The sequence below is a fragment of the Talaromyces stipitatus genome, genomic scaffold (assembly GCF_000003125.1).
Source record: "Talaromyces stipitatus ATCC 10500 scf_1105507295549 genomic scaffold, whole genome shotgun sequence".
In the NCBI taxonomy this organism is placed as follows: Eukaryota; Fungi; Ascomycota; class Eurotiomycetes; order Eurotiales; family Trichocomaceae; genus Talaromyces; species Talaromyces stipitatus.
The window spans coordinates 307673-322372 of NW_002990117.1; the positions used below are offsets into that span (position 1 = coordinate 307673).

At 45.6% G+C, this 14700-nt stretch overlaps 5 protein-coding genes across 5 annotated transcripts, besides 2 other annotated features; 1 reads left to right on the forward strand and 4 right to left on the reverse strand.

The window, feature by feature from the left end:
* Nucleotides 1-1881, reverse strand: TSTA_009830 (pogo transposable element, putative; the record flags this gene model as incomplete). Its single annotated transcript, XM_002483054.1, has 2 exons — nt 1-1115; nt 1305-1881. 2 exons carry the CDS (start codon nt 1879-1881, stop codon nt 1-3), a joined length of 1692 nt encoding a protein of 563 aa, XP_002483099.1.
* Nucleotides 334-1047: a mobile genetic element.
* Nucleotides 1309-2019: a mobile genetic element.
* A 695-nt stretch (nt 2020-2714) lies between these two features.
* TSTA_009840 (uncharacterized protein) lies at nt 2715-4794 on the reverse strand (the record flags this gene model as incomplete). The annotated part of the gene is made up of 3 exons (XM_002483055.1): nt 2715-3840; nt 3892-4329; nt 4406-4794. 3 exons carry the CDS (start codon nt 4792-4794, stop codon nt 2715-2717), a joined length of 1953 nt encoding a protein of 650 aa, XP_002483100.1.
* Nucleotides 4795-6630: 1836 nt separating this feature from the next.
* TSTA_009850 (isocitrate lyase/malate synthase, putative) lies at nt 6631-7935 on the reverse strand (the record flags this gene model as incomplete). The annotated part of the gene is made up of 2 exons (XM_002483056.1): nt 6631-7588; nt 7771-7935. The coding sequence occupies 2 exons, from the start codon at nt 7933-7935 to the stop codon at nt 6671-6673; spliced, it is 1083 nt and encodes a 360-aa protein (XP_002483101.1). The 3' UTR covers nt 6631-6670.
* An 80-nt stretch (nt 7936-8015) lies between these two features.
* On the forward strand, nt 8016-11224 carry TSTA_009860 (aconitase, mitochondrial, putative; the record flags this gene model as incomplete). The annotated part of the gene is made up of 7 exons (XM_002483057.1): nt 8016-8567; nt 8642-8824; nt 8893-9252; nt 9315-9855; nt 9926-10269; nt 10332-10788; nt 10971-11224. 7 exons carry the CDS (start codon nt 8016-8018, stop codon nt 11222-11224), a joined length of 2691 nt encoding a protein of 896 aa, XP_002483102.1.
* Nucleotides 11225-13078: 1854 nt separating this feature from the next.
* TSTA_009870 (tyrosinase, putative) lies at nt 13079-14532 on the reverse strand (the record flags this gene model as incomplete). Its single annotated transcript, XM_002483058.1, has 4 exons — nt 13079-13835; nt 13909-13994; nt 14078-14240; nt 14294-14532. The coding sequence occupies 4 exons, from the start codon at nt 14530-14532 to the stop codon at nt 13097-13099; spliced, it is 1227 nt and encodes a 408-aa protein (XP_002483103.1). The 3' UTR covers nt 13079-13096.
* Between the last annotated feature and the right edge of the window lie 168 nt (nt 14533-14700).

Sequence of the window (14700 nt, forward strand, 5' to 3'; positions counted from 1 at the left end):
CTAACGAAAACGTGTTGTGAGCCGAATCTCGCGGCCTCTGCGATTTGTAGTAATAACCTCATCAATAACCTCATCCTCGATTTCACTGCGTTGTTTGTGCTTCAATTTCTTTGAATTTGGATTTGTTCGACTCGTAGGCTGCTTTGCTTTAGCTAGGGCATCTTTTTGAAGCTGTAAATCTGCTTGCTTAGCTAGTTTTTGCTCAAGCTTTTGGCGTTCTTTTTCAGCGGCCTGTTTCTCCCGTTCGTCTCGCTTTTTTTGACGGATTTGAGCCCGTTCTTGCTTTTCTTGCTCTTTAGCCTCCTTTGCAAGTTGTTGTTGAAGCTTTTTATCATCTTTCCTAGCTTTTTCCTGCGTGGCGTGATCCTCCTTTTGTTGAAAAAGTTCTCGGGCTTGCTGAATCTTTGAAGGACTAAAAAAAATGGCACCACCTTCTTGTTTATTGGGCAAATCCAGTAATAATGGCTTTTTTCGAATCTGGCGCCTTTTCTCATGTAATAGAGCCTTTCCTGCGCTTGCAAGACGTAATCTAAGCAGCACAACCTCCGTAGTAAGCTCCATGACTGTATTGCTTAGCTTTTTGAAGTCTTTGCTAGGATTTTTACCCCCAATCTTCTGCATAAGTTTGCGAATATCCCTCCACTCTTCAGGCGAGAGAATTGAAGCTGTAGAGCCAGCTGAAGATGGCCGGCTTTCGGATTTTTCATTAAAACGCTGTAAAATTATCTCCGGATTGAAAGGAACGAGGCCCGTACTTTTGAAGCTAGAGCAGATATTCTTTTTTGTAAAAGATAGCTCCCAGCTCATCCAAAAAAGCCGAAAAAAGTCACGTTTTGTAAGACGGCTTATTCCCTGAGTTTCATCAAGAAATTGATATAAAGCTTTGGAATAATTGGCGGCAAGAGGAGCAAATAAACCAACGTCAAGAGGCTGTAAAGTATGCGTTGCATGCGCTGGGAATATTGCTAATAAGATTCTGTTTTTATCACAATATTCAATAAATCTCATATTCACATGAGAATTGTGACCATCAAGAATCAGAAGGCGCCATCCCCGGCTTGCTTGAGATTTGGTTTCTGTCGGAACGTGAATATCAAACCTAGCGCGTTTCGGCACTGAATATCAGTTAGTCTAACGCGGCACGTGCGTGCCGCGTATATATGTAGTTAGCTACTCCCCGTCCCCCTTACTCTTGGGGGGCAGTCATCAATATCAGGAATTCCATACCATATTGATCAGGCTCGTCAGCTCGTCGGAATAGCTGTTCTACGTGACTAGTGCTAGCGACCTAGACGTAGATAAACCGACAGTTTCTTTATTAAAAACTTCCTGGAGCCAATGATAGCCAATCTCGCTATTCGTCCATCCTGTTTCTAAAGCTGCAAAGTGGCATCTTTGTGTTGTAAGATCTTGAAGCCAGGAATCTTGTAGATTACCGGATTTGGCCATATAGATCAAAGCCGGGGGAATAAGAGCTCCATCCGCGCGAATACAAGCAATTGTAGTGATCCACTCCCGATTTCCATCTTGAAGAAATTGCTTGAACTTCTTATCATATAAACGCCGAGAGAATACTCTTTTTTGTGTGGTCATAGTGCCAATCGCGAAGCCCTTCTCATCCATATTGTAAATTTGATCTGGCTGTAGATTATATTGCTCAATCTTGCGGTTTATAAGCTCAAAATAAAGAGCATAACTCCATGCGCAATCTGCCCTTTTTCGGTCGCGGTCAATGCCTGTAGAATAGCGAGATATCAACGCATTTGGATGTTTCTTTAACCAGCGAGAAGCCCAGTTTTTCCCTGGCCTTTTACCGGTTATCTCATGCGCAAAATTTGCAATCATATAAGGTGTAGGTGGCAAGCCTTTCTCGCAGAGCATTTCTATCCATTGTATAAGCTTTTTGGACTGTTGGTTGTTGAGTAAGCGTTGATTATCGTAATGCGCCTCTCTTGAGCCTGTAATGCCTCGATATCTTCTCGAAAGCGTAGTGCGATCAACACCGTAGATTTTTGCAACCAAAGTAAAATTATATTTTCGTCTTCATCTAAGGAATCCAAATATGCAATTGCCTCCTCAATTGCGCCCATTTTGACTGATTTATCGCGCTTTGAAAGTCGTGTTGTTTTTCGCGTTTTGAGGCTATACCGTGCATGAGGTGGTTCCGTGCACGAGGCGGTGAAGTACGGTAATTACTCGGAAGCGACACGATTTTAACTAACTATAAAATTTCTCTTGTGCTTGAAGCAGGAAAACTGACTCTGTTGTGTGTGTCTCTCTCTAGGAACCTAGGTTCCTAGGAGCGGAGATATCTAGCTACCAGCGCGCTAACTACATCCGGTAGGCGGTGCTGACTATCTAAGGGTAGAATCCCAACAATTTCTATTATCATAACTATCTCCAAGAAATAAAGGGGGTTTAGGGGAACTAGCTATAGACAAAATTGCTGTGTAGGCACTAGGAATAATAGTAATTCTATTCTAATAATCACGCGCTACTCCTACGTAGGGTGTACAGGAGCGCCGAATCGTGGGTTATAGAATCAGTATTCCGATAGTTATCCTCGGTATCTAGGCTGAATTTCGCCCCTGAAATGCGGATTTACCGGATGTAGTATATCTTTTGTCCAGCCGTCAGCTGAATTGAATCTAGACATCATGAAGATCCGGGGCATTATAATTCGCCCTAGGCACCCATATAGCCTGCTTGCTGTCTCATATCAGCCCATAAAACCCCCAGTCTTCCGTGGCGTTTTGGTCAAATCCTTCAAAAAGGTCAACATCCGAGTCGAGAACCGTTCCCCAACTCCCATTTCCTCCGAACAGACCACTTTGTACAGAAAGATCAAAATCATCCGCAGTCTCTGCGAGCGGAGCTTCTTGCGATGAAGTCTGAGGTAATAACTGGGAATCGAGCTGAAGTTGTAGCTGCTGCCGCTGCTGCACACCACATCTATCGCTCCCAACATTCCCTGACTCTGGCTGAGCTGATAATTGTGTTGAATTATAATTGCTATCCTTATAGTCACGCCAAAGTTTCAAGCAATCAAAAATCAAACTTGCGCCCAGGCGGCTTTTGACTTTGCAAGTTGGTTCTTCGTTTCGGAGCTCGTCATCTTTCTCGCCGGCTCGCCATAACTCCTTCAGCATATCAGCCATGCGTGTAGGAAAGTCCTTGTCAAGACGCTGAATGGAGCAGCGTCGAATGGCGAGACAGGCGGAATTATATAGTAAATTGCCAGTATCTCGATCTAACAATCGACCTGAAGGAGGAGTTACTGCCGCACTCGTATTTGTAGGCGCATAGTTCGAATGTAGCACACGGAAAATGATTAAAGCAGCGTAGAAAATCATGCGTGAAGTTGTTGCTGGCGCATATAGCAGTTTCTCATGAGCAGAGTCATGCGATATTGTTGTCGTGATAATTGACGTTGCAGTCTGGTAAGCGCGAAGAATACCCTCCGTTCTTCGACTACCGTCATCACCTCTATCGTCTGGTGAGTCGTCGACCACGAAATACATACTTTGGAAGTACAGTAGTGCAAAATGCAAACGAAGCGAGCTCATGAACGACAAGTCTTTGTAGAGAAGTTGATGTAATGACTTGAACTTTTCTTCTATGGCATCCATCTCGAGATAAAATGATTCCGTCGGTTTTTGGACAAGCGAGGATCCATTGCTTTTGAACAATGTTCTAGTTGCAGTATTACAACATTTTTGAATTATGAAATTGTGCTGCAATTCAGTAGGAATGTCAAATGACAGCTCAGCTCCGTTTGACAGAGAAGAATCGAGGTCCTTGCTTGGTACAGATGGCAGAACTCCCAACTCTAGTGAAAGACTGATTCACCATTAGCGTCATCTCTTTCAATGTAGAACGAAAACAAAATACCTTTGAGATACAATCACACAGGCAATCCAGGTCTTCGACCGCTCTAAACTGTGGCCTGCGGAGGAGTAAACTCTATCCTTTGAATATTCCTGCTCATATCCTGGCGTATGCAACCCCAAATGAGTGGCATATGTCAAGGCGATATTGGCATACACAGATGACTTGTCGGTCCAAAACCGGTAGTTCGGGGCTGGCCAAGCCGAATTTAGAATAAGGGCTTGCACCTGCGCCAGAGAAACGGGGGAAGAAGAAATTGCTTTCCAAATTAATTCAGTGAGTGCTGGAGTCAGCTTCGCTAATAACTTTGGATCTGTTAAATAATGTCTTGCGGATATTGCAATAATCGACCAGAACAGAAGGCGTGAGGTTCTGTGATACTCTGCGGCAGTGCGAGAGGAGTCTAAAAATGGGAGTATGGGATGATATTGTTGGAAGAAACTGATCATACTCAAGGTTGTTTAGTATACCGTGCTTGGGAGAGTGGAATGAAGGGTAATTAAAAAGGAGAACCTACCAGGCCAGGAGGCTATTCGCTTGGTCCTCGCTCAACCTGACCGCACCAATTGCATAGCCCGGCCGAGTTGCTATAAGTGGCTCTTCTTCGATACTCATAAGCTGCCCCGATCCAATTGGCGTCCCTGTTCCCCGTCTGGTCTTCGACGGCTCATCATGAACCCTAGAGACAGTATCCAAAGCTTCTACGTTCGACCGCCTGGCATCTTCAGTCCTCACAACTGGGATTTCTTCCGGCGTCTCATTTTGCTTCGTTAACAGTTTCCGGAGCTGCTCGACATGATCCTCAAGCTGCTTCACACGCTCTCGCTGATTGACGCGTTTGTAATATTGTTCCACCGTGCAGTCAATGCCCAGTCTGAGGCAGCGTGCACATGGTGGCGAATGCATCCCGCAGCGGTTCTTGTTTTGTCTGCATGGCTTACAAGCGACCGGAGTCCTTCGTGGTCTTTGCGCTGGTCGATTGGTAGATACATCCATTGAGAGGATTCACGCTGTTGACTATGAGAAAGTGTATTGAAGCGGGCCCACGCAGACACGCTAGGAGTACTAGTCAATGTCCATGACCCGTTAAGGAATGACCGGTAAAATGTCTGGAGCTGGTAAATGTTAGTTACCCTGCAAAATGGCCCTTTTATCCATTAATATATGGTCCCACCTGGCCCAATAGAAGCTCAGCTTGTTTGCCGCCTTCTTGCTACTTCCGGCGTAACCGACACAACCGTAGTCTTATTAACTCAGCCACCAAACAGGTCAGCTCAAAATGGCCTGGAGTATAACGACCAATCAGCTACTACCTAGTGACATGTATTGTATAGGCGGTCAGTGCAAAAGTCCATTTTGGTGAATATTGAAAAGGCGCCTTTTAAGAAGCGGATAATCTATTCTAAACCATGCTTTGTCAACACTATTTAATAGGGCAATATCTTGTACATGTAGATTCTTCTCTGATTAAATGTAGTTACTAAAAATGAAAGATCACTAGGCTAGAAGTCTAAAATTTCTTCCAAGACACCGTTGCAAAAGAAGCATAAAAGACAATAACGGAACTGGCCTGGGAATATACTTCTGAAGAAGCATATGTTTAGTATCATAGCTGATGCTGAAGTTTTCCTTTGGATCAGATCTCGCGATACTCGTCGCATCGAGATATTTGTGCAGATATAACTGGTATTTAATCATCACTTGTATCACACCTGGTAAAGATTCTCACTTTATTATCTGGAGAGCTGACGAAAGTAGAACTCATACTTTGCTATACCGGATCAAAAATCGCCGAGTGACTTGGAAAGCATGAAGAAATGAACCGCAACAGTTTGATGAGAAAGCGGCTATAGAGGCAGCACTTGCAAATTGGCTGGGGAATTTCTAGTGGTCAAACCCCACAGGATACAGATGATTACCCACTAATACGACAATTTTGGAGCATAGAATAACGGGGGAATGCTGAGTCGTCACGTGTTGTACTGGCCTTCGAAGGGATATGGCAGAGCAAGCAGGACATGTTTCTTTTTGGCCTCTTCGCGTTATGTCTTGTTCCTAGATGTACCTTAGGGTCTCCTATTTTTCCTCACCATTAAAGTAGCTTTATCTGGAACTTCTGCTCTAGATGGGAGATCCTGGGCATGGGTTGAAAAATAACATGCTTTTGGCTACTAAATGGTAGTTGCAAAACCGGTGAATTAAAACGCAGGTCAAATATTGTATAACTCAGCTTGTTTTGTTATCCACCGTTGCTCAGTCCAGAGCAATGACAGAGATTTTCCAATGCGCATTGTAAACTCGCTTAAGGTTTTATGGCGTGGTGGTGAGAATGACGTTGAGCTCTGTTAGTCTGGAACCGACTGTCAAAGTGAAAAGGCCGCATGGGAGGGGGTATAGTATTTGACTATTTACAATTTGGCGCGGGTATGGAAACGCCTATAAAGATCCCTCTCGAGAATGTAGTCGTGGCAACAGTACTATTTGCAATGGACCGCAGCAGCAGCAAAATTCTCTCGCCTGGACTCCCAACTATCAACCTCAGCCATTTTCGATGTTGCAGCAGGGGTCAATAGGGTTAGAAGGGTAGAATGACTCAAGCATACGCATAGACCTATTTGATGGCGTTATGAGCGGTGGCTGGGAAGAAATGCTAAACCCAGAGTGGAATAATCCTGGATGTATTTGATCAAAATACGCAGGACTGGAGACTATAGGCACTTCATATGATAATTACTGCTCGTTCTAAGATGGATATGTTGCACTAGGACAACCTCATTGGTCTTTATGAGGCATGGCTTATGGCTGCCTGACGATCGAATTCCATCAACTCCTTCATCCCACAAACATTAAACAAGTCGTGGGGGGTTATTTCAGAGTCATAGGCCTCAGTGTCTCCATCTTCCTTTAGCTTTTTTAGTGCTCTAGAGACGCCAATATAAACGGGAACTAAGCAAACGCCAGCATAGACAATGATCTTGATGCCAATATCCTTTGCCTCCTGGATTGTGAAATGCGGTGACTTCGAACCCTGCACCATACCATACATAACCGGCGTTCCGGCCTCTTTGAACGCGTTGCACACCTGTATGGCTTGCTCGCGAGTCTGTATAGCTTCCATAAAAGCTACATCCGCACCTATAGCCACAGCCTCTTTGAGTCGAGCTAGAGCCTCATCAAAGCCGAGTGACTGTAATGCATCAGTCCGCGCAATAATCACAATATCCGACCCCAATTGCCGACGCATATTCACCGCAGCCCTAATTCGCGAATAATATTCGTCTCTAGATACGATCTGTTTTCCCGCAAGATGTCCGCATCGTTTATTCACTACCTGGTCCTCCAGATGAAGCCCCGCAACACCAGCAGAAATATATTTCGCCACTGTTCGTCTAACATTGGCTGAACCACCGTAACCTGTGTCGGCATCAGCAATCAAGGGCACGGATGGGTCGAGATTGGCAATCATTTCGGCGTTTTCTTTCATTTCTGTCTGAGTCGCAAGACCCAGGTCTGCCAATCCCAGTCGTGACATGCTTGTGCCGGCACCGGTCATGTATAAGGTGTCGAATTTGGCGGCAAGGGCCATGCGGGCAGTCAAACCATCGTAAACACCTGGCCCGACGATGATCTTATCCGGATCGGAAAGGAGCTGGCGGAGCTTCTGAGCGCTTTGCGACATTGTCAAATTTATAATGCTTGTCTGTTACCTTTGTATAGCTTTCAGAATTGCAGTTTTGTGGTGGAAAGAGATGCTTTTTAAAAACGCTTATCCTTGAGTATTCGTTTTGCTTCGGCGGGTTACTTTGCCGATTCGGAAGGCTCTCCCCATTCATGGGTGTCATTTCTAACATTGAGTGGCCCGATTTGTAGCCTTCAGGTGACGATCTCACAATGAAGCTGGGGGTTATCAGGATCCAACCGGCATTTCACTGCCGCACCGGGCCGTCGCTGCCAACGGCCCGCAACCGGCAGCAACACGTTTGACTGGAGCCAACCAGCACAACGATGATGGTCAACGATATACAGGCCGGGGATGGTGAAGATCATGTTTAAATATGGGGTGCAGTGGACATTTGGACCCGAATCACGACTGATTCCACCAAATCAAGAATCAATAAGACAAAGTCATGGCAGACGACAAGATGCGCACACTTCGCCTCGACATATCCCGCGCCGCTCTGTCCCAATCGGAAAGGAAGTGCCTCTCGCTACTCGAAGATACTGGGCAGTTGAAATTTATCTTCCCTGATACATTGCTGACTGAATCCAATTATGCCAACTTAGTCGGCTTTCTTAACTACGTAGCTTCGAACCTACGCACCCAAGGGGCAGGACAACTTGACAGCCTCGCAGACGCTTATAGTGAAGTCGTTCACCGGTGTACCTCACATACAGATTTTGGAGGCTACGGTTTTGACCAGGATAGTACCGAGCTATCAGTTGAGCAGGAAGGCGAAATCGTGTTTCTCTGCTCCGCGTACCTTGAAGCAGTCAAATCTGCAGCCCGAGCCCGCTGCGGTCCTGCTGTTCAAAGCTTCCGTCCAAGAGGAAGACCGGGGATGACTATGACGGAGAAGATCCTGGCTATGCATGATGTCTCACGTAAAGGATTCGTGCGACCAGGAGATATCATACAGGTCGATGTTGATTGGGTAATTGCGTCAGAACTAGCCTGGAAGGTTTGTCGCTATATCGCCCTTTGACTTGACATGTTGAGTTTCTAATGGCAAAATGACTGAAATTGAGTGACTAGGGCATGGAAGGAGTCTATGATGCCTTTGGAAAACCAGGGATATTCCGTAATGATCGCCTCTGGCTTGCAGGGGACCATCGTGTTGAACCGGAATTGTATCATGTTCCTCAAGTTAAGGCTCTGATGGATGCAAGTGAACGGGCAAAGAAAGAGTTCAAAATGACTGATTTCCAAGGCTTCAACGTATTAACCCCTTCATCCACGGCCTGAGAACATTGTTATATTGAAAAGGGTACTGATTTCCCTCCCAGTACACAATCCTACACACCGAATTCGTCCGCGAACGAGCGCAACCAGGCATGTTGGTTATTGGTGCAGATTCTCATACTTGCTCTGGTGGTTCAGTCAGTTGCCTCGCAGTGGGAATGGGAGCAACAGACGTTATAATGCCATTGGTGACGGGACAGACATGGCTCACTGTACCGGAAACGGTGCATCTTCGGTTGATCAATGAGCCGCCGTTCGGCGTGGGCGGTAAAGACACTGTACTATATATACTGAAAACTTTTAAGCGGAATACCATCGCCGCTGATCGGATCGTCGAGTTCTCGGGGCCAGGGTTGGCAGCATTATCGTGCGACGCCCGGTTTGCAATTGCTAACATGTGCACAGTTAGTTATTAAAACGTCACAATTTGGGGGTTGTCCAAGTTATTAACTTCTGAGAAAAATAGGAATTCGGAGCCGTCAGCGGGATTTTTGCTGCGGATGACCGCACGCTTGATTTCGTAAATCGAAGACGCATCAGAAAGCACAAGAATAATGCCATATATTTCCAACCGGACGAGGACGCCATATATGCCCAAAGTTTTGAAATTGACCTTTCCAAAGTCGAGTCCGGTGTTGCCATCTATCCATCCCCTGACAACGTGGTTCCAGCGAGTGAGGTCGTGGGGACAGCTCTCGATGGCTGTTTCATTGGCGCTTGCACAACCACAGAAGAAGATCTGATTATGGCCGGTTTGGTCCTCGAAGCTGGGTTAAAGAAGGGCTTGAAGCCAGTCGACCATGGCCGGCGTATTGTTGTACCAGGCTCAAAACCAATTAGACACAAATTGGAAAAGCTCGGATTGATTGAAATATACAAACAATGTGGCTTTAAGGTCGGTGTTCCTGGCTGTAGCATGTGTGTTGGCCAGGGTGTGGACCAGGCCGCGGCGGGCGAGAAGTGGTTATCCTCACAGAATCGGAATTTTAAGAACAGAATGGGACCTGGTTGGTATTTCAATTTTGTCACGTTAATCAATTTCACAAATTAGTATTGAACACTAATACCAGGATATAGGTTCCATTGCGAATCTGGCCTCTGCGGCAACAGTGGCTGCTTCTTCCTTCTCTATGCAGATGAGCAATCCTCGCGAACTACTTGACATGATTGACAGAGATAGACTGAAGGAGTATCTTGGATTTGAGCCATCGGCGCAGATATCTCTGGTTTCTGGGAAATCCGAAATGAATACAAGTACACTAATATTTTCGGAACCATATGGCAGAGATGAAAATACTTCAAATAGTGCAGAAGGAGGCATTCCTAATACTAGTGGCAACGCTTTATTCGCAGACGAGGGTTTATCGACGGCAATTCAAGGGAAGGTTCTTAGGCTTGGCGACTTTGTTGACACCGACGCGGTATGCTTCTTCCTTTTGTATCGGCCATTCTGAAAAGGGACACGCTGGTTGACTGTATACAGATCATTCCTTCCAAGTTCCTTGCGTCATCGAGAACAAATGAAGAGCTTGGTTCTCACTGCATGGAATTTTTCATGCCCGAATTTCGACAGCTGGTCCGTGATGGACATGACGTGGTCGTTGCAGGTCGCGCTTTTGGATGCGGGTCGTCGCGCGATGTAGCAGTCAATGCTTTGCTCGGCGCTGGGGTCAAGTGTGTAATTGCGGAATCATTCTCGTTTATTTACTCCAGGAATCAGCCGAATATTGGGCTTTTAGGAATCGTTATCAAGGATAAGCCGTTCTTTGAGACTGCCTGTCGGGGAGAGCAGATATCAGTCGATCTGGCTACGAACACTGTGACATGTGGTGGGCGCAATTGGGCCTTTCAGTTGAGCGAGATGGAGAAAAGGCTTATCAACGTCGGTGGTATGACAGAAGCATTTCGAAAATTTGGCAAACAAGTCTTTGACGTCATGTGTCAGCCTGGAAGGCCTTCCCATTCTGTTGTTGCTGACATAGAGAGTTTAAACATTTGAGCCACATAGCTGGTATAGATAAAGACTGGGGTAACAAAATTTTAAATATAGCACCACAAAATGGGGGAGATATAGGAGCCATCTCCGTATCAACATGAATTATTTTCGTTAACTAACGCATAGTCAGTAAGCGGCCCGGCCATGTAAGCGATCCGGCCACCTCTCCCGGAAAACGCGCTCTATTTACTATATTTCAACGCGTCAAAATGCCAACAATTCGCAAGAAAGATCCTTTAAAATCAGATCAGATAGAGGGGAAGATTGAATTAGCTATTTCCAATTTAAAAAATGGAAGAATTCCCACTATTTATAAAGCTATAAGGATCTATATAATCCCTCATACAACTCTGCAAGATCGACTGAAGGGAGTACTGTGATGGCGTTCATTCTCTATCCTAAGAGGTAACTAGTCGAACAAAAATTAAGCATGAGGAAAAAAAGGAAAGGAGCACGCTCAGCCGCGGGCAGAGATCACTTTTGTATGTGTGCGTACGGCTCTCGTCGGAGCCTAATCGGGAAATTGTGAAGACAAAGAGATATCCCGATTTGGAACTCCCTAGGGCTTAGGGCTCCAACAAGGAGCCAACGCGATACAGCTGCCAGGCCCGTCACAGTACAATATTAATATATAATACACGCTAATAATCATAAATTAACTAGAAAATAATATGAATGTACCCAGGTTAATCTAAGATTTTAGAAGAAATGTAAACAAACATGAAGCCAGACAATGTACTATAGTGGTTTTTGCCTAATAGCTTTGGTTTTCCTACAATATAGATCACACCAGATTTAGCAAATGCGTACTTCATGGCTTGCGTGGACGCAAGCCCTTGAAGAAGGGGATATGTTGGATAATCCATCTATTCCAACAAGGCAGAGATCAACTACATCAATCCCCATTTGGGCCCCTAGATTTCAGCCCAATATTTACCCCTCATGATAGCTCACAAATCATCCCACCAAGAAAGGTCTATAAAAAACCCGGCTTTGGAACCTCATGTACTCAGAGAAAAAAAAAGACAACAGAATACATACAATCTTGCGAGTCACTTCTTCTTTTACCATCCTTGTAAGCAATTATTCAGGATTGGCCTGGAGTTAACCCATCAATCCGACAGGATAGTTGTAACAACCAACACACCTGTCCAATCTCTTAAGGGTTAGGGTTAGTTAACGCGAGAGCAGAAAGTGGAAACAGTGTAGATACTTCAGCTGGTCATGGTCAAGGTTCCAGCTAGCTATAGTTAATGTTCAGCTGGCTATGGTTAACAATATATTGCTACGAGACAACATGTCTCTTATATAGAATCCATGCTGCGGAAGCAGAAGGGATAGGTTGAAATTCAGTACATTGACATTCCATACCCTAACTACCTACTCCGCCCTTAAGCAATCCTTCTCGAACGTGACTATACGTATCCCTCGTAACGTTGTTACAACGAAGTTCACATGATCTTTACACTTAGAAATCGTGTATATAATTTCTTCAGCTTGGACGAACGAGCAGATAGAGAGCATAATTAAAGAGATAAAGATAAGAAGGATATTTTAGATCTGCTGGGTAAGTCAGAACTATTTATGCTATATATATAACATATTCTAATCTTTACTTTTTCTTGTTTAGTCTGTATCTATGTAACGCGTTCTAGTCTTTGTCTTTGCTTTCTCTGGTGTTGACAATCTTACTGGTTCTGTCGGTCCAGATTGGATAACCCTAACCCGACCAGCGGGAGGTAACGGTTGGAAGAGTCAATCAGCGGGCGGCCAATTGGATCCTGGATAGGATCCGATTGACGATAGGGTATAAGATAGTTATTCGTGGTTTAGTTTTGTTTTCGTATCTTAAAATGGTTTAGCCTTACTGTGAGGATTAAAATTTCATTAGTGGTGAGCCGTGTCCTGAAAAATTGTGATTGGCTTGACGTATCATAGTGTCCAGGGAAATTCATGATTGGCCCGTCCCATATCCGAATAGATCAAATTGAATACAGAGGTAAAACTCATTGATTTCCATACACTCCTGTGCTACTGAAATTCATTATATGGCCTTTGAAAGCTATTATATGAGTAGAAATATGGCTGTTAGACGTGCCTATTATTTGATAGTTATTAGGCACGAACGTTGTGCCAAAGTCCAGTCGGACAGGACTCACTGGTGAAGTACATCTGATATTAGTGTATAGTAATAAGCAAAGAAATGGTTATATAACAATTCTCAGGGACTAGAGATTTCTGCCAATACATGATCAGAGATATATATAACAGAAAGGTCCTCCCGTCGTGCTCATCAGCTCACGCATTGCTATCATTTCGCCCGCCGCGTACCCCAGATCGATAACGGTGTCGAGCGTCGTATTAGCCGAGGGAGGATTGTTCAAAAACGTGTTCGTGCCGGAGATAGCGTCCTGGCGATTGGCCAGATCAAGGGTCTGCCAAATCCACCAAACGCGGTCAATCATACCGTGATGGTGCCAGAAAGCAGGATCGCCAGGCGACACAAACACATCCCGGCCAGGGTCGCCGCCCATGGCGTAATGACCACCCCCGTGTACGCCAATTGAACCGCTACCGGGGACACCCTGCATGGCAAGCTGGAAGTCGGCGATGTCGTTGTTGTTCAGGATAAGGCTCACCACCGACGTGAAATTCGCATACCGCTGAATGAGGGCAGTAGTCAGATCACGCTTCAAACAGCGAGGATTGTAGCCCAATGGGTTGGCCGCCGCGCCCGTCGCGCCCCCTGGCAATGAAAGAGCCACTGGGCCCAGGTTCACAGTGTAATTTACGAATGGACCACTAGTCACACAGCCGCCTCCCGTGCCGAGTGGCAGATACACAATCGGATAATTACCGAGGGTTAGCTCAATATCGCTGTCAGTATCGTTGGGCCCGCGTGGCGCACCGTTTCCGGACATAGAGGTCGCACTGCCGTCGAACACGGAGTAAGTCTCCAAGGAGTTGGCGGAAGCCGGCCAGTTCCAGTACCTGTGACGCTGTCAGCGTGCTGAATCTCAAAGGCGAACGCACTTGGATCTTGTCATGAGAGTGAGAGACTTACGGAACCGTGCCAGTGTAGCCACACTCGTTGATCAACGTCTGCTCAAATTCCCAGGTGAAGTAACGATGCCATGCGAGGAACGTGCCCTATGTTAGGATAAGAAAGACAGCAGTTAGTATATCAGTTAGATGCAGGACCCCAAGTCAGAACCACAAGGATCATTGCTCACCGTATAATGGATGTTGAGTGTCTGGTTGATATGCGTGGCCACGAAATCATCATAGCGCGTCCTCGCTCCCGAAACCAGGTCAGAAGGAGTTCTTGAAGGCTTGCTCTGGAGGCAGAGCACTGCATTGATGTATGCCTCCTTCTGCGCAGTGGAGAAAGTGGACCTAGTAATAGTCAGGGAGTAATAGGGACAAAAAGAAAGCAAAAAATGACATACCACTCCCGGCGAATCTTCAAGTTGCTCAAATTGCAGCCGCCACGTTTGCTGGTGACGCCGTTGTCAAGGTTGCCTGTAGTGACGTTTTTGGCATACTGGCTCAAAGTGTTCAGTTGCGAAGCAGCCTGGGACGTCGACGTTGAAGCCGCTGTGGGCAAGGTCGTAGAAGCGGTCTGCGCTAGAACAGGAGTACTGGAAAGGAGAGCCAGCGCTCCGCCAACCAGTGTGGTATATCGCATTGCGATTTGGTAGAAGAGGCAATAACAATCACTACTCCAGGTGCACTCTTACAGGAACTGTAATTCTCAGGATCCCAGGTACAGAAGCTGAAGAAAGAAAAATGCTTACCTTGTTCACATTCTTATACAAGTACTAGGAAGGAGCCAATTCCAAGAAGGATTGATGGC